Source organism: Rousettus aegyptiacus, unplaced genomic scaffold (genome assembly GCF_014176215.1).
Source record: "Rousettus aegyptiacus isolate mRouAeg1 unplaced genomic scaffold, mRouAeg1.p scaffold_m13_p_7, whole genome shotgun sequence".
Classification (NCBI taxonomy): Eukaryota; Metazoa; Chordata; class Mammalia; order Chiroptera; family Pteropodidae; genus Rousettus; species Rousettus aegyptiacus.
The window spans coordinates 39,898,742-39,922,267 of NW_023416310.1; the positions used below are offsets into that span (position 1 = coordinate 39,898,742).

At 31.7% G+C, this 23,526-nt stretch overlaps 1 protein-coding gene across 14 annotated transcripts in view; it reads left to right on the forward strand.

Annotated features, from left to right (window-relative positions):
• EHBP1 (EH domain binding protein 1) overlaps positions 1-23,526 on the forward strand; it is a 292,696-nt gene that overhangs the window by 190,896 nt on the left and 78,274 nt on the right. For all 14 annotated transcript variants that reach the window (XM_016163002.2, XM_016163001.2, XM_036225110.1 and 11 more), the window contains 4 exons: positions 3,834-4,012; positions 4,663-4,711; positions 9,081-9,977; positions 16,983-17,126. In XM_016163002.2, the coding sequence (XP_016018488.2) occupies positions 3,834-4,012; positions 4,663-4,711; positions 9,081-9,977; positions 16,983-17,126 (1,269 nt within the window). The remainder of the gene's footprint in view (positions 1-3,833; positions 4,013-4,662; positions 4,712-9,080; positions 9,978-16,982; positions 17,127-23,526) is intronic.

Genomic DNA, 23,526 nt, shown 5'->3' on the forward strand with positions numbered 1-23,526 from the left:
AGAATGATGAGAGTCATCTTTGAGAGTAGATATGTTAAAAAAGATTTGGGATTCAGTGCTCAAAAGTTTTTGATATCATTTTGTATGTTCTTGAGAGCCATTAGGAACTTTGACCTGTATTTTAAGAAGATTTTTGCTATGGCAGTGGATCAGGTAAGGGAGAATTTGGAAGAAGGAAGACTTATTAGGAAGATTTTGCAATACCCTAGACAAAAGAAGTTAGATTACAAAATCATTATAACATTAAGATCAAAATTGCTCATGAATTAACTAGTAAGGGATAAGAGGTGATGGAATTCAAAGCTGAGATCAAAAGTCTAGATAACTGGAACAATAGCCATGTCATTTGCAAACATAATAAAAATGAAGCAGGTTATAAGAAAAAATTATAATTATGGTTTTGAGCATATTGAATTTGAGTTTTATATGGCAGGAAGGACAGCCAGCTGGAAATGTCAACTTGAGATAGTTTGAACTATAAATGTGTATTTGGGAATCATCTGCATGAAAGTGAAAGTTGGAATCCTGGGAGTGAATCAGCTCAAAGTGTGGAGAGAGAAAACTATTTAGAGCAATACCTAGAGGAATATATGCTTATATCAGTGGAAGAAGGGGAGACAGCAAAAGAGAAAGCAACTGTAGTCAGAGGAGTAGAACAGAAAAAAGAGAATTGAAATTTCTTGCAGCTATTAAAATTTAGGAAATTTTGTAACAAGTTTTTTGACTAGGTTTTCTGAAGAAGATTATGTCACCATTGTTCACAAGAATAACTAGGTGGACTTACTATTTTTAACATGTAATATGCTCTGTTAACAGAAATAATACATTAAAATGATCATATTAGAACATAGAACTATTAAATGAAACAATGGTTTCACGTCCTATATCTTCTCAACTGTCACCACTTCCAACTAGCTCCATAATCATGATGGTTGACATTTAACAATAGTTCTCAGTTACACTGAGATCAGTGCAATTCCATCCATATAGCGGCTTGATTGAGAGTGATCATTCTAACCATAAAGTTATAATTAGAACGACTCTTATAAATTTCCTCTCTCAGAGCATAAAAAGAACAACTGTAATAATCTGCTTTGCTTTCCCAATATGTTAAATAGATGTGCCTTTTCATACATCTGGCCATTACAAAAATACAAGAAAGAAATTTTTAAAGAGTTGTTCCAATATGTGAAAGTTTGTTTCTATGCCTAATGGCCAGATTTTGTTGTCTCCCTTTCTTTGGAAAACAATAAATTAGTCATTCTGAGCTGCTTTTTTCTTCATACCCATAATAGATACATTTCCATGAATTCCAAGTGCCCCATTTTGCACATAGAGTTTCAAGATTATCATCTAGCTTTGTTTGCAAGAAAAATTTTCACTATCTTGAAGAAATTCATGGCCTTCGAAGTTTCCAAAAGACCCTCAAAAATAGGAATTCAAGTGCTGAAGGAGAGTGGTAATGAGCATAATGGATGAGATGAGGGTGAGACAAATCTTGTTACTTCAACAGCACTCTGAGACAGAGAGAGTCAATCAACATGCCACATTTACTATAAAATCAGGAGCCAGCAGTTTCATCCATTTATACATGGAAGGTTTCAAAATGATGTAACTGCTTATTTCTTTATGACCCTCTGCAAAATAGTAGATGAAAGGTCAGCAGTTCTGAAATAGAGGATTCATTGAACAGTTGCTGTGTTTCAGTTTTCTTTCTCTGCAACCAACACGACCGTTTATAGGGCTTGTAATTTCATCAAAGTTTCTTCAATACATATGACTTCTTTTTTCATGGCAGTGCGGTAAGCATTCCTGTAAGATGTTTTAGTACAAAGGTTTTGTGTTAGAGTAAATCCAAAGTTTAGTTCTTCCAGCCTTTCTTGAGCCTCCTTAGAAATAAGAATATATTCACAATCACAGTGATATCGTATGTTTTCCTTAATAACTTTTAAGTATAGAAAGCCACTCTAGATTATAGCATGGTGATAATGACATTTGTACATTACCTATGTATGTGTTACTGGTGATTAAAATGAATCATTGTACTGATAGTTGCAGATTAACTGGCCCATGTACATGTTACCCATGCTTGGAATGAATCAATGCTTTAATAATATAATTTGCTACAGAAAATGTTTTTGTTTTTTAAAATTAAATTTATTGACGTAACCTTGGCTAAAAACATTATATAAATTTCAGGTGTACAACATTATAGTTCGATATCTGTATACTTTATTGCATGCTTGCCACCCAAAGTCTAGTTTCCTTCCATTACCATGTATTTGACCTCCTTTACCCAATTCACCCTCCTTTACCCACTTCCCTTTGGTAACCATCATTATGTTGTCTGTATCTACAAGTTTGTTTTTCTTTGTTTTTTTAGTTCTTTTTTTTTTTTGTATTCTGTATCATATGTTTTTGTCCTTTTTCAGCTGACATTGCATTTAGCATAATACTCTGAAGAGCCATTCATGCTGGTGCAAATGACAACATTTCATCTTTTTTTATGGCTGAGTAGTAGTCCATTGTGTGATATCTCACATCTTTATCTAATCATTTGTCAATGGACACCTAGTTTATTTCCACGTATTGCTATAGCAAATCATGCTGCTGTGAACATAGGGATACATATGTCTTTATGAATTAGTATTTTCAGATTTTTCAGATATATATCTAGAAGAGGAATTGCTGGATCAGAAAAACACTTAAATAAAGACAGTTCCTTAAATAATAGAAAATCTAAGAAAAAAATGTATTTGTTCATTGATCCCTTAGTCACAGGCCACTCTCTACTTCACTTCCAGGTTAAGTGACTAGAGGGATTCGAAAGGGATAGTGAAAAGTCACTGTTAGGTGAAAAGATACTTAATAGTTCATTTTTATATACGTTAGATCGATAGTTAAGAAATCTATTATTCTAAGGTAAATATTTACTGTATTGGAAATTCCATTTTTACCTACTTATTTGTATTAAATATAATTGATCCAAACTTGTTGATTTTTCTGACCTGTGAATTTTTTAGCATCGACTTCATATAGGTGATTATTTAAAGAATAACACTTTGCTAGATTTATGGTTGTTTACAGCATTTTTTAACCTGGAAGTTAATAAAAAGTAAGAAATTACATCCCTGGTGTTTCTTCGTAGTCTTCCCAGAGGAGGGTGAATGCATAAATCATAATTATGTGGGGTTGATGATTTTAATTGTTTAGCACTAACATGCTTTTGTCAAGTGGGGGCATCGTTGGTCTTTCTTAAGTAAGCCGTGTGGCAATAATTGTTTGCTTGTTAAATGATATTGGGAATAAATATTCTCCTTTCACCTTGTTTTAGAGGTCTCTATTTATATCTATAGCCAGCACTCTTAAATGATATCAAGATTTAAAGTCCATTTAGAAGTTTCTTTAAGTTTTTGGTTGTATCTGTCTCTAAAGTTACCATCATAAAACGTGGTTGTTATTCAGTAAAGGGAACTATATTTGTATATGATTGCATTTGGGGGAAGTTTTTTAGGGTGTGTTACACAGATATTCAGTCCGAAATATTTAAATACTTTAATATGATGTTTCCATCATTATAGCTCTTGGCCTGTTCTTATGTAGAAGTTTAAAATTTTGCATATCTACCTCTTTGTCAGGCAAATGCCATAGGCTAAACCTGAAGATAATAACTTAAGATTCATGTCTCTTTCTTGGAGGTTAGAGCTGTCTTGAACTGACAGTTTTGAAGGACTTAAACTGACATCAAAGGGCTCAAATGATTTAGTAAGGTCAATTAATGTTAATTTTCATCTTCCATTAGATTAATGTTTTCCTCTTTTCTTTTTTTCTAGCCAAGTCCTATACCAAGTCCTGTTTTGGGACGAAAGCCAAATGCTAGTCAGTCGTTGCTTGTATGGTGCAAAGAAGTTACAAAGAACTACCGGGGAGTAAAAATCACCAATTTTACTACATCATGGAGAAATGGTTTATCTTTTTGTGCAATATTGCACCACTTTAGACCAGATTTAATGTAAGTAGAAAAATGTCCATTCCCTATATTTTTTAAATAATAGACAACTTTAAAAAAATAACTTCTTAACACATATCCTGAAATACTTGACTTTATATTTGTTTATTACCCACACTGCCTCTTTTTGAGAGAAGAGATGTATGCCAGAAAGAAAAGTTCTTGATATCTAAAAACAGTCCTTTCTGTTTTTTAAAAAAAATTTCTCCTTAATCTCATACAACGAACTGACTTCAAATTATTATGAAAATTGAGATAGTGTTAAAACGAGATGAGACAAATAAGCCTGTAGCTTCTTGTACATTGACAAGGGATTACCTCATAGTAAATTTGGTTGTCAAGGCTAGTCTCTGATTCCTGCCTTAACTTCTTTTTTTTTTAAATGGAAAGTTTCAGGCAATGAAACATGTAATCAGTTTTTCTTCTTTCCTTCCTTCCTTCCTTCCTTCCTTCCTTCCTTCCTTCCTTCCTTCCTTCCTTCCTTCCTTCCTTCCTTCTTAATTTTCCACACTATTAGTTTTGTTGATTGAATTGCTGTGAAATTGCTAGGTACTCTGGTATTATTGAGTGTCAAATTTTTAGATTCAGTTTGTTTTTAAAACAGGTGTTTTATTAAATACTGTATGTACCTACTGTGCCATTTTCTCCCTCAGTGACTACAAGTCTCTGAATCCTCAAGATATTAAAGAGAACAACAAAAAGGTAAGAATTGCCAAGAAAAAATACATTGTTTCAATTTTGGCTTCACTGCAGACTTTTATTAATTTGGGGAATGGGAGTTATTTTGTGAGGTCAAACTGCAGCTCACAGAAGATCGTCTGCTTCTTGCAGTTCCAATAGGATGCTTGATTTATTCTAGTTTGTAATGACCTTCAAAGACCACAGGTGCTAGATTGGCATCAGATTTTACTGTGTGTGTGAACTTCATTAGCTGTTAAATATTTGTTAAAGCATATTGCTTTTATTAGGAATTACCTTTTTTTATTTAAATTAGTTTCAAGTATACAGTATATTGGTTAGACATCTATATTGTTCTTAAAATGATCCCCCTAATTGTTCCCTACCTCCCCTGGCCCTCCACTTAGCCATCATATTAATGTTAACTGCAATCCCTCTGCCGTGCTTCCCATCCCTATGCCCAACTATCAACTAATTTGTACTTCTTTAATGCTTTACCTCATTCTCCCAGACCCCTCCCCACCCTCCCCTCTGTCCGTCACCAAATTGTCCACTATATTTGTGAGTCTGTTTTTGATTAGTTTGTTCATTTTATTCCTTGTGATACCCCATATAAGTGAAATCATATGGTAAAAAGTGTACCTAAAGCTGTCATACCATAAACGATTATGAATTTAGAAAAATCTGCTGGAAGGGGATGAAGGCAAGAGCCTAAAGCCAAGAAAGAATGTATATGTTTCTAGAAGCAAAATGATATGAACATTGCTTCCTTTTTTAATTTTCTGGTAAACCATACAGTTTTTTTTCTACATGATTAATTAATATACTGAGGTCAGAGCTTCCCAACTGGTGTGTAGGGGATATTGATCCTTTCAGGCTTCAGGGTAACTGTGCAAGGGCTGAGTTTCCTAGAGCCACCAGAGCCAGCTAACTGAGGCAGCAGGCTGACTTAACTCTCCCAATTTGCAGTACAATATTATAATTTTCTGTGTGTACCATGACATGAAAAAGGAGGGAAGTACCTAACTTAATACACAGTAGGTACTCAATTAATGTTTTTGTTGTTGTTTGTTTTAGTTTTTGCACTGAATTAAGTCCTTCAACTGAAAAGTTAATAAAATATATTTTGTCTTAGAACAAGAGTTCTTAACCTGGGACTTGTGGATAGAATTCAGGGGGGTCCTTGAACATGGCTAGGGCAAAAATATATTTTGTTTTCTCAACTCTTTAGCTGAAATTTATCATTTCCTTCGAGTGAATTTAGACAATAAACCACTGTAGTATTAGCCATGCCTGAGAACTTTGTCACCTTTAGAATCTCAGATATTTTCATATCACTTTACAGTTGTAGATATCTACAAATACCTTTTAAGTTCATCACTTGGTCAAAATTACAATAGTTAATAGATTGAAAAAAAGCACATATGTTACTATTTCTCAAATTGAGTTTTGCTAATATTTTAATTTTTCAATATAATTGGTTTCTTTTGTATTTCTATATATTTCATACATGTAAAACATTATTTTGAGAAGGGGTTCATTGCCGAAAGGATTCATGAGTCAAAGCGATTAGTAACTTCTGGTCTAGACTAAAATGTTTAATCTACTTTAAATTAGATAATTAAAATCACCAATAATAAAAAGTCTATAAAGGGAACCTTGATAGAAGTTAACAAATGAGAATTTAAATTAAAATCTTTTTTTTTACTTTTATTTTTCTCTAAAACCAAAAGTTCATATTGCCATTAAATTTTTTTTATTTCTTTGCAAATGCATGAAACTGGCCCTAAGACATACATTTTAAAACTGTCATATTTTTTATATTGAAATATGCCACCAAAAAAAAGGTAATCTTAAAAAATTAATATAATTTCTTTGAAAAAATCACCTTTATGGTGGGCATGCTACAAAGTAAGTCATTCTCATGAATTATTTCTTGTATAATTTTGGAGAGCTCGTGTCTATCAAAGTGAAAATGTCTTTTTTTTCATTGTTTAAATTATCTTTAAATCTGACAGTTTTTTACCTGCATTTTTTGCATTTGAATAAAATACTAAGCTAATTTAAATGCAGGTAAAAGCATTATAAAATAAATCACTATTTTTATAAAGTGAAACCTTTAAATTACTATTTGAAATTTTGAAAAGAAAATGTTGATTTTACCTAGCTGTATATTTTTAGAGTGGGGAATTTTTTTGAGGCCTAAGTCACACTTACTTACATTAGTTTTCAGGAACTTAATAATGATAAGCATACCTTGGATTTACATATAACTACATAGAAGAGAATATCTCATTAAAAATTTTTTTCAATTAGATCTTCAGGGCAGATAATCATGGCTTTTGAAAGGATTTTCATTTAGATGATTCTATTCATTGCACAGTTCAATAAATAATTATTGTTATATAGTCTTTTCATCACTTTGCAACTTCTTACCTGATATCTACATTGACTATCAGTTGCTACCTGCAAATTTATTTCCGGCTTCACATAGTTCTTCCTGATAACCCCATCTGCCCTTACTGGACTTAAAGCAGCACAAGAAACAATGCCTCTGTGTTAAGTTCCATGCAGATGTATAACATAACTGGCAGTGACTTCTCCTTACCAATTAAATAACATCTAGGAATGAATAAGACAATTTTCTTTGAAAGACCTCTTTTTTCCTCCACATACAGCTAAAAAGACAGTAGGTGATTGACCATAGCAGAAGAGGTTAACCTATGGGAAAATTCCTTTATAAAGTCTTGACCTCACTTATAAGAAACCTGGTTTGTTTTTAAATGTATTTTTTTAGTGCAATTAGTGTGCATAAAATGAATTGCTACATGAACCAGAACACCAGCAGGAGATTCCCCACAAGGAAACTAATCATTTTCCCAGGTCTGTAAAAAGTGCTAAATAAAAAAGGTATTTACCTGTGACATCTGATCTTAACCAATATATCAGTGTTTTAGATAATTGGGAAATGTTTAGAATACTGCCCGTGGTGCTTTTCCTGATGGTCTGCAATTGATGTCTGTCAATCAGGGTGTCAAGACACATGGGGAAGAAAATGACTTTAATTTTCCTAAAACATGTAAAATAACAAACAGGCCTAAACATGCTCACCAACTGAGCCATTCTCTCAAGTAAATATTTTGAGGCCCTTATATTATGAAATATTGTGCTGTGAAAATTGAAGAGGTTTTAATATCGCAATTTACTTTTCATTTTCTTTCTAACTTATTCTACAACATTTATTAAACTACAGGAAGAATACAAGACAAAGATTAAATTCAAAGGTAGAAATGCACTTTAACATGTAAGTGCAAAGGATTAATTCCCTCTGAATTGTTACATGATTTCCTAAAGTTTCTTTTAAAAAGAATTTGAGTTATGATCCTAGATTCTTACAAAAACTAGACACTTCATATCCCAAAGCGAGACTATAACTACATGGTCCTTACTTTTTCCAAGTGTATGCCTAAACCTTTAGCCATATTTTTAATGCTTCCTAGCAACACAATGCTGTTTTCAAGGGTTAGGTCACAATACTAATAATTAATTGTAAATTGAGAAACAGCTTTGATTCTTCAAAACTAGAAAAACCTGATATGCCACAGTCATTTAAAGGCTAACAAAAATAATACAATGCAGCCTCACATTCTCAACTAGGTTGTACTACTCAAAACATTTCATTCTTTCCAAAATGGATGAAGTGAAAATGAAGTCGCTCTTGTAATTATGAAAATCAACCTAATTGGGCATTTAAAAATGTTTCTATGTTTCTGGGCTTAAATAGCATTTTCTTGTGTTTTATACGAGGTAATCTAGGAGTTAGTTCCTTTGGGATAGCTGGTTATATTTTTTCTTCACAAATCACTGCAATTAAATGACCATGGAAAAGAGAGGATGATAGGAATGATAAAGCTCCAGATGAATTATTTCTTTATACCTTAGTCCCTTATCTTACAATTGAATTTTAAGATTTTTTTTTTGTTTTAACTCTTACTTTTGCTTATTTTTTGGAAAAAAACATTTAAATTATTATTAAGAAAAATTTTTTTCTCTGGTATCTACCCCACTTTTACAAATTTCTGACTCTGAATTTTGCTCTGCTCAAGTGGCATAATGTCAGTAGCATAAAGGACTCTCCAGCAACAACAAAAATCCATTAATTGTGCTGTTTTTTTTTTAATGGTAACTTAATTTTATTTACTTTTAAAACTTTTTTTGAGGTTTAATTGACATATGATATTACATTAGTTTCGGGTTTATAACGTAATGATTCGATATTTCCATACATTGTGAAATGACTACCTTAAGTCTAGTGAACATCTTATTTTGCCATTTTTAAAATGTATGGAATCTCTGAATTATTCTGTATCTTTTGTTTTTTCTTTCTTTGAAGGCATACGATGGATTTGCCAGCATAGGAATTTCCCGGTTATTGGAACCTTCTGATATGGTTTTATTGGCAATTCCTGACAAACTGACCGTTATGACTTATCTCTATCAAATAAGGGCACATTTCAGTGGCCAAGAACTAAATGTTGTTCAGATAGAGGAAAATAGCAGTAAAAGCACATATAAAGTTGGAAACTATGAAACAGATACAAATAGTTCTGTTGATCAGGAAAAGTTCTATGCAGAGCTTAGTGATCTGAAACAGGAGCCTGAACTGCAGCAGCCGGTCAATGCAGCGGTAAACTTCTCATTGCAGGATGACTCTGTATTTGTAAATGATAGTGGGGTTGGAGAGTCAGAAAGTGAACATCAGACTCCTGATGATCATCTTAGTCCAAGCTCAGCCTCCCCTTACTGTCGCAGGACTAAAAGTGACATAGAACCCAAAAAGCCCCAGCAAAGCTCTGGAAGGACTTCAATATCCGATGACCCTGGAACATGTTATAATACAGATTCAACTTACGCACAAGTTTTGTTAAGCAAAAAGAAACTATTGAAGGCTGAGACTTTAGAATTAAGCGACTTAGACATTAGTGATAAGGATGTGTCTCCATCATTTATTTGTGAGAATACAGAAGAGCAAAAGCTTCAGACTCTAGACATCAGTAGTAACTTGGAGCAAGAAAAATTAGGGAATTCTAGATCCTTAGAATTTAGATCAGATCCTGAATCACCTATCAAAAAACCAAGTTTATCTCCCACATCTAAGCTTGGATACTCATACAATAGAGATGCAGATCTTGCGAAGAAAAAACGTATTTCCCTGAGGCAGACAGAGTCTGATCCAGATGCCGATAAAACCACTTTAAATCATGCAGATCATTCTGCAAAAACAGTCCAGGTAAGTGAGTTAGAATGATATATTTAATAAGTAGTTATTCTATGTTTTGTTTCTTTGTATATTCATAGAATATTTTTAAATGTGACAAATGATTAAAGGCAAAATATAATTCCCATTATTGAAAAACCTGAAATATACTTGCTCTTATTTAAAATTTTAAGCCTATATATAAATCGCAATTTCAAGATTGAAGGATAAAGAATGTCAACTTTTTAAATCAAAATATAAAAACTATTTTACTGTAAGAATAAGTCAAAGATATTTCATTTAGTAAGAATATTATTCTGAAAATGTATAATGCCAAATTAAATATTTCTCATTTAGAGCATTTTCTTCAGATATTTAGGTTGCATTATAATTGGTATTTTCAGTCCCATCATTAAATCCAGACTTCTTCTCATGAAGGGAATATGGTACAGATTTGACTTTACGATATTTACTGTATTTAATTGAATCTACGGTACCATAAATTATACCATTTTATGTACCACAAAGAAAGAAAAAGACTGCCAATAAACTGATACATGGTTTTCTTATCACTTAGAATTTTCATTTTATAACTATTGAGTTTTTAGACTTATTTAGGCATGGATTTTTAAATCATTTAACACTCTTATGTATATCCAAAAATATTTTAAGCAAAATAATTAAGGTTAATCAATTTGGAATTAGAATTAAGAATCCAACTCTTTTGAATCACTTTCTGATTTAGAGTTGTTGGATGTTCTGTTTTTTCACACAGTGTTATCAAAAGCATCATGTTTCAGCAGTGGTCCTCAGAATATGATCTGGTGACCGCCGAGGCTCTCTAAGACTTTTAGAGAGACCTCAAAGATGAAACTGTTTTTACAATAATACTATAACATTATTTACCTTTTTCATTTCATTCTCTCACAAGTGTACAGTGGTGTTTTCTGGAGGCTACATGATGATTTGTGATATCTCAATAGATCAAATATAGAAGTGGTTATGAGAATTCAGCTGCCTTCTATTAAACCACATATTAAAGAGATTTCCAAAAAATATCAAATAATGGCCTCCTTCTCATGTATTTTTTGAAGTAATAGTTATTAGAATATGTTAACATCTAATGGGCTTATTATAGCTATTTCTAAAGGAATTAATAAATATTTTATAAATTTCTCAGTTTTAGTTTCTAAAATGACAAATATCCATAGATATAACTCATATAAGCAAAAGCTTTTTGAAATCCTCCATAATTTTTAAGCATAAAAAGGGATTCTGAGACCAAAAGTTGGACAACCTCTGAATTACAGCATTTCTCAACCATGGTCTCTGGGATTTTCTTCTCAGTAATACTTATTAATAATAGCACCTTCTTGACTTTACTGAAGGTCCCAACAAAAGATTTTCAAATCTTTTGAAAGTTTCATTCTCCAGTAGTACTAAAGTGGTTGTCAACTCAAGGAATTGCAGTCATGCCACCAAAAATATCAAGCACATGCATATGTAGGCATTGACAACTTTATCTTAACTACAACCTGTATAAAAGAGATTATAAGATGCCATTAATTTTAAGTTTTTGGCGATGTTAAAATGTGCCCTCAGAATAAAAAAATACAGTAGCTAATGAAGCAAGTTCCTGTTCTTCTAATCAAAAATCTCAAAACAAAGCTTCTGAATACCTCAGCTTTCAGGACAAAAATACTTTCAGGACATGATCGTGACCAAACATAGTAGATAAACAATGGACATCTAGTGATTGACAGTTGCAGAATTCAGTGAGCCTAAATTCTAAAATCCAATATAGATTTTTCTTATAATCCTGATTTTTAAAGTAAATGTGTTTCGTTAAATCTAGAAATAGATTGAGATTTAAAATTTTAAAATACTCTGGACTGGGAATCAGTAAACCTGGGTTCTCTCCTTGGCTTTGCCATTGATTACCAGTGTGACATGTTAACTTGCCATTTAAATTTTTTAAACCTTATTTTTCACACATGTTAAATGAAATCATCTCCGAGAGTCCTTTTAGCTCTAAACTCTATCACACTATGATTTTATTTAGGTGATTTAAGTGATGTACAGTAAATCCATATGATTATAGAAGCAGCATCTATTTGCAACTTATATATGTTTATTTATTGGCCATTTATTTATTGGTCAGAATTTTGCTAATGGTAAATTAAAATTTTTTTTGGCAAAAGTATTGCCTGACACTAAAAGTTGTAATATGAGTGCTAATACTTCATAGTATTTTGTATATGGCAGCTAAATTTTAACAATTAAAAATTTCTTTTTCTATACTGTATTTTATCAATTCTAAGATATACATCTTTTCATATTTTAACTTCTCTAAAATCAAGATGTTACTTATAATTGATGGTATGTTAGAGTTTAATTGACAGTGGTTTTTTCTTAGTAGTTCATAAAATAATAGTAAGTCTAATAATGGCATTAGATTAGAGGAAATTTGATTGTTTACTAAGGCTGTACAAGTTTAACAAAGTCATAATATTGCCCATTTGAGTGGCTTATACCTTTGATTACTATTATATATGTTACACATCTCTCTTAAACTTTATAGCTCATAGTGGTTGAATCCTATTTTATATATGGAAAACTAGAGTTCACAGAGTTACCTAAGATCACATAATTAGTGCTAAAGTTTGAATTTAAAACCAACCTTGTCTGACTCCAAAGTCTTTGCTCATAAACTTTATGCTTACAATATCTTTGTTTTTTACCATAATAGTACTAAGAATAATCATAGCTCAGATATAAAGCAGTGAGATTTACTGAAAGGGAATTTAGCAATATATATTAAGTCCCTTAAAAGTGTTTATCTCATAGGTTCAACCTCCCAGAATTTTTCCTAAGGAGATTACCAGAATTTTATATAAGAATTTTTGTAAAATATGTTCATAAAAGCATTGTTTATGATAGTGAAAAATTATAAACAGCCAAATATGCAATAATATAAGACAAGTTAAATAAAGTATGATGCATCCATATTAATAGAGTGCTAGGTAGACAATTTAAAATCATGCTTTCAAAAAAAGTTTAAGAACATGAAAAAGCGCTCACGATAGAAAACTAAATGGAAGAAAAGCATGATTCTACAGCAATTATATCTGGGTACCAGCATTGCTAATTATTTTTATTTTTTATTAAGCTATAATTGACATATAACATTATATTTGTATCAAGTATACAACATAATGATTCATTATTTGTATACATTGAGAAAAAATCACCACAGTAAACCTAGTTAAAATCCATCACCATACATAGTTACAAAAAAATTTTTTCTTGTGATGAGAATTTTAAGATTTATTCTCTTAACAACTTTTAAATATGTGATACAATATTATTCACCATGCTATACATTACATCCCCATGATTTATTTATTTTGTAACTGGAAATTTATACCTTTTTGACCTCATTCACCCATTTTACCCACCTCTCACCTTTGGCTCCTGACAACCACCAATCTGTTCTGTATATCTGTGAGCTTGAATTTTGGGGGAGTGGGTTAGTGGGATTTTGTTTGTTTTTAGATTCCACATATAAGTGAGATCATATGGTACTTATCTTTCTCTTTCTAACTTATTTCACTTAGCATAATGCCCTCAAGATCCATCTATGTTGTCACAAATGGCAAAATTTCATCCTTTTATTGTGGCTGAATAATTTTTAATTGTATATATATACACCACAGTTTCTTTTTTTTATCAGTTGAGGGGCACAGGTTGTTTCATATCTTAGCTATTGTAAATAATGCGGCAGTGAACATAGAAGTGCATATACAGTTGGTCCTTTGTATTAACAGGCTCTGCATCTAAAGATTCAACCAACGCTATTAAAAAATACTGAGAACAAAAATATTGCATTGTTGCTGGTATGTACTGTGTTGTTATGCCTACAATGGTTGCATCTATACTAAATATGTACAGATACTTTTTTCTCTGCCATTATTCCCTAAACAATACAGTATAACAACTATTTACATTATATTAGATATTTAAGTAATCTAGAGATGATTTAAAATATATGAAAAGGTATGCGTAAATTATATGCCAGTACTATGACATTTTGTATAAGGAACTTGAGGAGTTGCAGATTTTGGCACTCAGAGGGATCCTGTGGATACTAAGGGACAACTGTATCATTTCAAGTTAGTGTTTTTGTTTTCTTCAGGTAAATACCCAGAAATAGAATTGCTGGATCATATGGTATTTCTTTTTCAAAATTTTTGAGGAAGCATCTAATGGTTTTCATAGTGGCTGCACCAGTTTACATTTTCACAATAAACGAGGGTTCCTTTTTCTTCACATCCTTGTCAACACTTATCTTTTGTCTTATTGGTAATAGCCATTTTTAACAGATATGAGGTGATATCTCATTGTGGTTTTGATTTACATTTGCATGATAATTAGTGATGCTGAGCATCTTTTCATATACCTGTGGCCATCTGTATGTCTTCTTTGGAAAAATGTCTGGATCTCCTGCCCATTTTTTGATTGAATTGTGTTTTTTTTGTTTGTTTGTTTGTTTTGGTTTTTTTTTTGCTATTGAGTTATAATAAGTTCTCTATATATTTTGGGTGTTAACCCCATATCAGATACATGATTTGCAAACATTTTCTCTTATTCAGTACATTGCCTTTTCATTTTGTAAATGTTTCCTTTGCTGTGTGGAAGCTTTTTAGTTTGATGCAGTCCCATTTGTTTATTTTTGCTTTTGTTGCCTTTGCTTTTGGTGTCAAATCCAAAAAAAAAATCATCACCAAGACTAATATCAATGTTCTGCCTTTGTTTTCTTCTAATTTGATGCTTTCATGTCTTACATTCAAGACGTTAATGCATTCTGAGTTAATTTTTGTATATGGTGTAAGATAGTGGTCTAGTTTCACTGTTTTGCATGTGGCTGTTCAGTTTCCCCAAAACTATTTATTGAAGAGACAATTCTTTTTCCACTGTATATTCTTGCCTCCTTTGTCATAAATTAATTGACCATATATGTATGAGTTTAATTCTGGGCTCCCTATTTTGTTCCATTCATCTATATCTCTATTATTTAACTTCTGCTTAAAAAAAAAAAAAAAACTATAATTCTATAATCGACTTGCAGTATATCTATGTGACTGTTTTTGTGCAGGTACCATACTATTTTGATTACTATAGCTTTGTAATATATTCTGAAATCAGGGAGTATGATGCCTTCAATTAGTTGTATTTTTCTTCTTTTTACTTTTATGTATTTTCTAAATTTTTGAAATTAATATGGATTGCATTTATAATCAGAAAAAAAAATTCTATTTATGTTCTTTAAAGACCAGAGCAGTTTTTCACTGTCTATGTAGCTGATTGAAATCCCTGGCAGACTATAGAATCACAGAATTTAGAACTAGTGGGATCTTAAAGATGATCTACTGTAAGTAATTGCTGATTTTAGAGCTAGTGGGATGTTAAAGATGATATACCCTCTTTTAAAATCTAGTTAATATTTACCCAATTTCACTTAATCTTTACAATATACTTAAAAGAGTTGGTCTATTTTTAATTCCATTTTATAAATGAGGAAACTGAGACTTAGAGAGGTTGAGTAACTTGCTCACAGTTAAGTGATGGAATTAATATTTGAAGCCAGGTCTATCTGACTCCAAATTCTTTAATATCATGTAATGGAATGCAGTATATTTTTTTAGTGACCTGTTCAGTGTTACATTACTTCTTATTAGTGGGAGAAGGATTAATAGCTTGATATTTTGACTGCAAATTCAGTGTTCACTTAATTAATATTGTCTGTTTTTGGAGGAAGCATTGTCTTGTAACCAGTTCAAATGCAGTGACCAGTTTTATTCTATTATGTCTTATCAGCATAAACTCAGAATCTATCATTATCATTGATACATTTCAATTGTATCTTTTAAGTTAAGATTTTTTATTTAATCCTCTTAAAACCTTGGGTGATGAAAATGTTCTGGAATTAGTGTTGATGGTTCACAACCTTGTGAATATACTAAAATCCACTGAATTGTACACTTTAAGAAAAATCTTTTCTCCTTTAAGATTATAGACAAAGGTTTAAAATTGTTATATTAAAATATAAAGATTGTAAAGAAACTAAAAAATGATATACATGATAAATCTTTAGTAAAATTTTATAGTATAGTAAATAAAGTAATAGGTTTTCTGGTTCACCTCTTCCTTGACCATGAATGATACTTCTGATTGAACCAAAACTATGCAATTAAAGAGGAGTAAAAGAAATTAAATATCAGAGTAATAGTAAAAGCCCTTTAAAGCCAGAAGGTAGCCACTTTAGTAGAAAAAAAGGAATTTAAACTATAAATAGTATAGGTATTTGTGCTTCGGGTTAATGCCACCATTTAAGAGCTGATTTCCATTGATAGTTACTACCTATTATTATCCAAAAATATAATGTAAAATTACAAGTTAATCCAGGAAAATACTCTTTCAAATCTAACATGTTTAATTGTTTTGTTGTAAGGAAGGTAAGCAATAGAGAAAATCGGTTTTACTTTTTTGGTAAGCAAAATATGATCACTTTGATTTTTCTGTAAATGTTAATTGTCAAGAGTTTAAAGAATTGTCACAGCTATCTTTCAACATACAAATCTAGAATATACCTTGTTATCAGTTTAATAAGACTACGAAAATAAAAGTGAGAACATTTAAAAATGTCTTTGCCAGATTATACATTATGGATTAGCAAATATGAAGAATGTATATAATATAGATATCATTTTTATACCTTCAGAGAATATGTTCTGATATAAGTGTAACTAAATTTGATCCAATTTTAGGCAGTAAAGATATTTCTTGTACGTCAAGACTTATGTATTTATTCCACAGTTTTTAGTCATATTTTCTGTAGGTAATCTCATAAAAGTACAATCTTATTCCTGACCTTTATTATTTCGACAGTTGTATAATCATTTATTTGTTTACAAATATATATGATATGCTCTTTTTTTTCTTTTTTGGGATTTCTAATTCTATATCTTTGCTTTTAAGCATCGATTGTTATCTCGACAAGAAGAACTTAAAGAAAGAGCAAGAGTTCTGCTTGAGCAAGCAAGAAGAGATGCAGCTGTAAAGGCAGGGAATAAGCAGAATGCCAACGCAGCCACAGCACTCTATAACAGGCAGCTAAGTGATGTGAGGAACATTGGTTTAAAAATTATAGTTGTTCATTGAAATTTATTTATATTTTTGCTAAATTATTTTTTTCCACAGACTTTGTGTAATTATGGGTACTTAGTACATTTATTGAAATTATAAAGTCATTCTTGGAGGAATATGTTGTAATTATTCCTACATAGCAGTATTGCCTATGAGGAAAAGTAAGATCCTGGAATATAATTTCTATATATGCATGAATAATCTATTCTTTGTTAATTTACATGTTTTAATTTAGTTGTACTTTAAGATTTTATTTTGTCCATGGAAGCTAATTTTGTTGGAAATATCAGAATATAAAATAATGGTGCCTACCATTTATTAAATACCTACCATATATTCCTGGTATTATAATGGATGTTTTACATAATTTTTATTTTACTTAACGCATGAAGTAGATATTTAAACTACTTTCCAGAAAAGAAACTAAGGCTGATAGATAAAGTAATTTGTACATGGTTGCAGAGTCAGTAAACGATGAATCTAGGATTTGAACCTGAGCCTAATCAGACTTCGGAGCCAGTGTTCTTTCTTGTCACATATTCCTATATACCATTCCTATATTAAATCATATTTATATATATATATATATATATTTGTGTAATACTTCACATACAATAAAAAAAACATATAGTAATAGAAGCTTTTATATTTAGGGAGGCACAAACCTCTTCATGAATCTGAAAACTGTGACAACTCTGCCCTAACACCAAACTCACATACACATAAAACTGCATGTTTTTTTTTTTAATTAAGATTTTTTTTTAGAGCAGTTTTGGGTTCACAGTGTAATTGAGGGGAAGGTACAGAGATTTCCTATATACCTCTGTACCTACACATGAATAGCCTCCCCCTTAACAACATCTTCCATTGCAGTGACACATTTATTGGAAATGATAAACCTTTGTTGATACATCATAATCATCCAATGTTCATAGTTTACATTATGGTTCACCCTTGGTGTTAACGGGTTTGGACAAATGTATAATGACATATATCAATCATTATGTTATCATACAGGGTATTTTCACTGGCCTAAAAATCCTGTGTTCCACCTATTTATCCCCCTCTGCATTCCTAACCTGTGGCAACCTGATAATTTTACTGTATCCATAATTTTGCCTCTCCAGACTGTCATACTTTTAACTACACAGTATGTAGTCTTTTCTTAAGAGCTTCTTTCACTTAGTAATACACATTTAAGCTTCCTTTGTTTCTTTTCATGACTTAGTAGCTTATTTCCTTCTTAGCACTAAATAAGATCTCATTGTCAGGCTATACTACGGTTTATTTGTCCATTCACCTTTTGAAGGACATCTTGTTGCTTCCAAGTTTTGGCAATTATGAACAAAGCTGTTACAATCATCTATGTGCAGGTTTTCGTATAGACATAAGTTTTCAACTCCTTTGGGTAAATACCACGGAGCACAGTTACTAAATTATATGGTAAGAGGATGTTTACTTTTGTAAGAAATCACCAAACTGTCTTGCAAAGTAGCTGTACTATTTCGCATTCCCATTAGCAATGAATGAGGGTTCCTGTGCTCCACATCCTTGCCAGCATTTGGTATTGTCAGTGTTCTGGATTTTGGCCATTCTATTAGTGTGTAGTGGTATCTCGTTCTTTTGATTTGCATCTCCCTGATGGTATCTCATGCAGAACATCTTTTGACATACTTATTGGCAATCTGTAAATCTTTGCAGAGTTTTCCATTATGGTCATTGGCCCATTTTTTAATCAGGATGTTTTATTACTGTTGAGATTTAACAGTTCATTGCATATTTTGGATAACAGTCTTATCAGGTGTGTTGGAGTTTTTTACATTTAACAGTTTATTAGGTTATTCTGTTTCACACACTCTAATTTCAGTTTTCTAAATTAAATTTATTGGTGTGACATTGGTTAATACAATTATGTAGGTTTCAAGTGTACAATTCAGTAATATATCATATGTATATTGCATTGTGCGTTCACCACCCAATGTTAAATTTTCTTCCGTCACCATATATTTTACCCCTTTTAGCCTTATCTACCTCCCCCAACCTCCCTTGTCCTCTGGCAACCACTAAACTATTGTTTGTGTCCATGAGTTTCTGCTTGTTTGTCCTGTTCGTTTGTTGCTTTCAGTTTTACATCCCACGTTTGAGTGAAATCATATGGTTCTCAACTTTTTCTGTCTGAGTTATTTTGCTTAGCATGACAATCTCAAGATCCATCCACGTTATTGCAAATGCCAGTATTTTATCTTTTCTTATGGCTGAGTAATATTCCATTGTATATATGTACCACATCTTCTTTATTCAATCATCTATCATAGGATACTTCAGTTGTTTCCATATCTTGGCCACCATGAATAATGCTGCTATGAACATCAGGGTATATATATCTTTGCAGATAAATGTTTTCAAGTTTATTGAGTAAATACCTAGAGGAGGGATTGCTGAGTCAAATGCTAATTCTATTCTTAGTTTTTAAGGGTCCTCCATACTGTTTTCCATAGTGGCTGTACCAATTTACATCCCCATCAGCTGTGAATAAGGGTTTCTTTCTCCCCACAACCTCTCCCAACACTTGTTTTTACTTGTTCTGTTGACAATAGCCATTGTAACAGATGTGAGATGGTATCCCGTTGTGGTTTTGATTTGTATTTCCCTAATAGCTAGTGAAGTTGAGCATCTTTTAATATATCTTTTGGCCATTTATATTCTTCTTGAGAGAAGTGTCTGTTCAGGTCCTCTGCCCATTTTTTAATTGGATTGTTTGTTTTTTTATTGTTGAGTTGTATGAGTTCTTTGTATATTTTGGATATTAGCCCATTATCAGAGATATTGTTTGCAAATATCTCCTCTCATTCAGTTGGTTGCCTCTTTGTCTTGTCAGTGATTTCTTTTGCTGTGCAGAGGCTTTTTAGTTTGATATAGTCCCATTTATTTATTTTCGCTTTTACTTCCCTTGCCTTTGAGGTCAAATTCATAAAGTTCTTTCTAAGTTCAAGATCCAGGAGTTTCGTACCTATGTTTTCTTGTATGCAACTTATTGTTCCAAGTCTTATATTTAGGTCTTTGATCCATTTTGAGTTAATTTGGGTATGGTGACAGATAGCAGTCTAGTTTCATTTTTTCACATGTGGCTTTCCAATTTTCCACACACCATTGATTGAAGAGGCTTTCCTTTCTCCACTATATGTTTTTGGCTCCTTTATTGAAAATGTTTTGCCCATATATACAGGGGTTTGTTTCTGGGCTCTCAATTCTGTTCCATTGGTCTCTGTGTCTCTTTTTCTGACAGTATCATGCTATTTGGATTATTGTTGCTTTGTGTATAATTTGAAGAAAGGCCGAGTGATACCTCTGGCCTTTTTTTTTTTTCCTCAGGATTGCTTTGGCTATTTGGGTTCTTTCGTGATTCAGATGTGTCTTTTGCATATATTTTCTCCCTGTCTGTGGCTTGCCTTCTCATTATCTTCACATTGTGGAGCAGAAGTTTTTAATTTTATTGAAATCCAGCTTTTCCATTATTCGCTTCATGGATTGTGCCTAAAACGGTATCACCATACCCCAAATCATCTAGGTTTTCTCCTGTATTACTAGGAATTTTATGGTTTTGTGTTTTCACTTAGGTCTGTGGTCCATTTCGATGTAATTTTTGTGATGGTGTAAGGTCTGTATCTAGATTTATCTTTTTGTATGTGGACGTCCAGTTGTTTCAGCACCAGTTGTTGAAAAGACTGTCTTTGCTACATTGTGTTGCTTTTGCTTCTTTGTCAGAGATCAGTTGACTATATATATGGGAGTTTATTTTGGGGCTCTCTGCTTTGTTCCATTGATCTATTTGTCTGATCTCTTACCAATAACAAACTGTCTTAATTACTGTAGCTTTATGATAAGTTTTGAAGTCAGGGAGTGTCAGTCCTCCAACTTTATTCTTCTTTCGTATCGTGTTGGCTGTTCTGCGTCACTTGCCTTTCCATATAAACTTTATAATCAGTTGTCCATATCCACAAAATAACTTGTCGGGATTTTCATTGGGATTGCATTGAATCTACAGATCATGTTGGAAATAACTGGCATCTTGACAATATTGAATCTGTCCATGACATGGAATATCTGTTTGTTTAGTTCTTTGATTTTGTTAACAGGGTTTTGTAGTATTCTTCATATAGAACTTGTACATATTTTGTTAGATTTATACCTAAGCATTTTATTTTTGAGGGTGCCAATATCAATGGTACTGTTTTTACTTCCAAATTCTACTTGTTCATTGCCAGTATAAGGGAAAGCAGTTGTCTTGTATAATACCTTGGTATCCTCCAACCTTGCTTATTGCTTATTAGTTCCAGGAGAGGGTTTTTTTTGTAGTTGTTCTTTTAGATTTCTACATAGATGATCATGTAATCTTTGAACAAAGATAGTTTATTTCTTCCTTCCCACGCATACTTTTAAAAATACTTTTCAGATACCAGCTTAATAACCCTGACCTCTAGCCTTGTTTTTCATACTTCAAGTCTTTATACAATAACGTGATACAAAGTTGATTTAGTGGACCACAATAATTATTTTATTTTAAATGAAAAGGAATATAATAAAATGGAATAGAAAATATCAGAATTTATCACACATAGTAAGTATAGTAGTTTTATGTGAAACCTGTTTTAGTTCTGTGGATATGTGTGCTTACTGGATTTCGATGTAATATGTATTTTTAACTGAAGGTCATTATAAAAATGACAAACACTAACCCAGAGGACCATTTTTTTCAGGAGGAATTTTTGTAGCCTTTATGCCAGCTCTTTCAGTGCCTAGCCATCTGTTATATCATCAATTTATTGATTTGGACATTTGCCAGATGTTGAGTGTTTGAACTGAGTATATTCAGAATGATAGAAAAGTCTTACCTCATGGAGTTTACATTCTGATGGGAAAAGACAGATCATACATACATACATACATAGTGTGAAAACTACATAATCTAGTAGAGGATAATTTAAATAGGTTGGATGCTTGAATAATTTGAGAGGGGGACATTTAAACTAAGATTTTATGGGTGAGAAGGATCTAGTCAAGTGACGAGCCACAGAAAAAATATTCTTTTTTAAAAGAAAGTTATTTTGTTAATATTATATATTGTTTGTGATAAACTTTGTTTCATAGTTCTTTCAGGCACTAAAAAGTTATGGAAAACTTATAGCTTTATAGTTTTAAAGTGTGTTGATTTTAAAATCAAAACACGTGAGATTTAAATAATCTGTCTGCCAAATGGATTTTTGAAACCAATACTTTACCTATGTGCAAATTTTCACATATCCTGATAATTATCATCTAATGTTTATTGAGTACTTCCTGTGTGTCAAGCAAGATTCTAAATGCTTTTACATGGATTTTCTTATTCAGTTTCTACAACAGTGAGTTAAGTATTATCATCCCTGTTTTACAGTTAAGAAAACTGACACAGAAATTAACGAACTACCCATAGTCATGTAGCTAAAAACAGAGCCTAAATAAACCTAAATAAATGACTTCAGAGATTATATTTTTAAAGCATTGTGTATTTCCTTCTTTTTTTTTTTTTTTGACATCTTTGTAAAGTAGGAGTAACTATTATTGTTTTATCTATAGCAGAGATTAAGAAAATGAGTTAGGAAAGGGTGTTTAAATTTACCTAGGGTTGAAGGCAGTGGCAAATTAGGCTTAGAATTCAAGTGTCCTGACTTTTAAAGCTGTTTATTCTTTCATTAAAATTATTTATTTTGTATTTCAAACTTTAAAAAAATATTTTATTAGTCATTTCTTCTAAGGCACTACTAATTTTACTTATAATTTTTATTTCTCAAATAAAACTTAAACTTTTAGCTAAATTATACTAGTGTGACTTCAACATCAGAAGTTAATTACTAATGCAGCTCTTATTCAATGTCTGTGACATTTTACTATGTCTGTAAAATATATATCTTGGATTTTAAGAAACATGATGGAGGTGATGTTTTATTGAATTAGATACTCTTTTACACTGCTGGTACCATGTAACTTGCCACCTTTCTGGGAAGCAGCTAGAGGTAGTCAAGAAATGCTCATTTTCTTTTACCCAATAATATTACTGACAAAGATCAATATGCAGATTTTCATCAAATGGTAGTTACTCTAAATAGGAGAATGATCAAATAGGTGAAAACATATATATATGCACATATACATATATATATATATACAATACACATCTATTACGTAGCCATTAAAATTATCTAGTCAATGTTTTGAAAGAATATTGAAAAAATATGTGCATATGCTCACAATAGAATCTGGCATAAGAACTCCATTTTGAAATAATAGAGACTTTTTCATATATGCATGGAAAAGGACAGTAAGGAAAATCATCGAAATA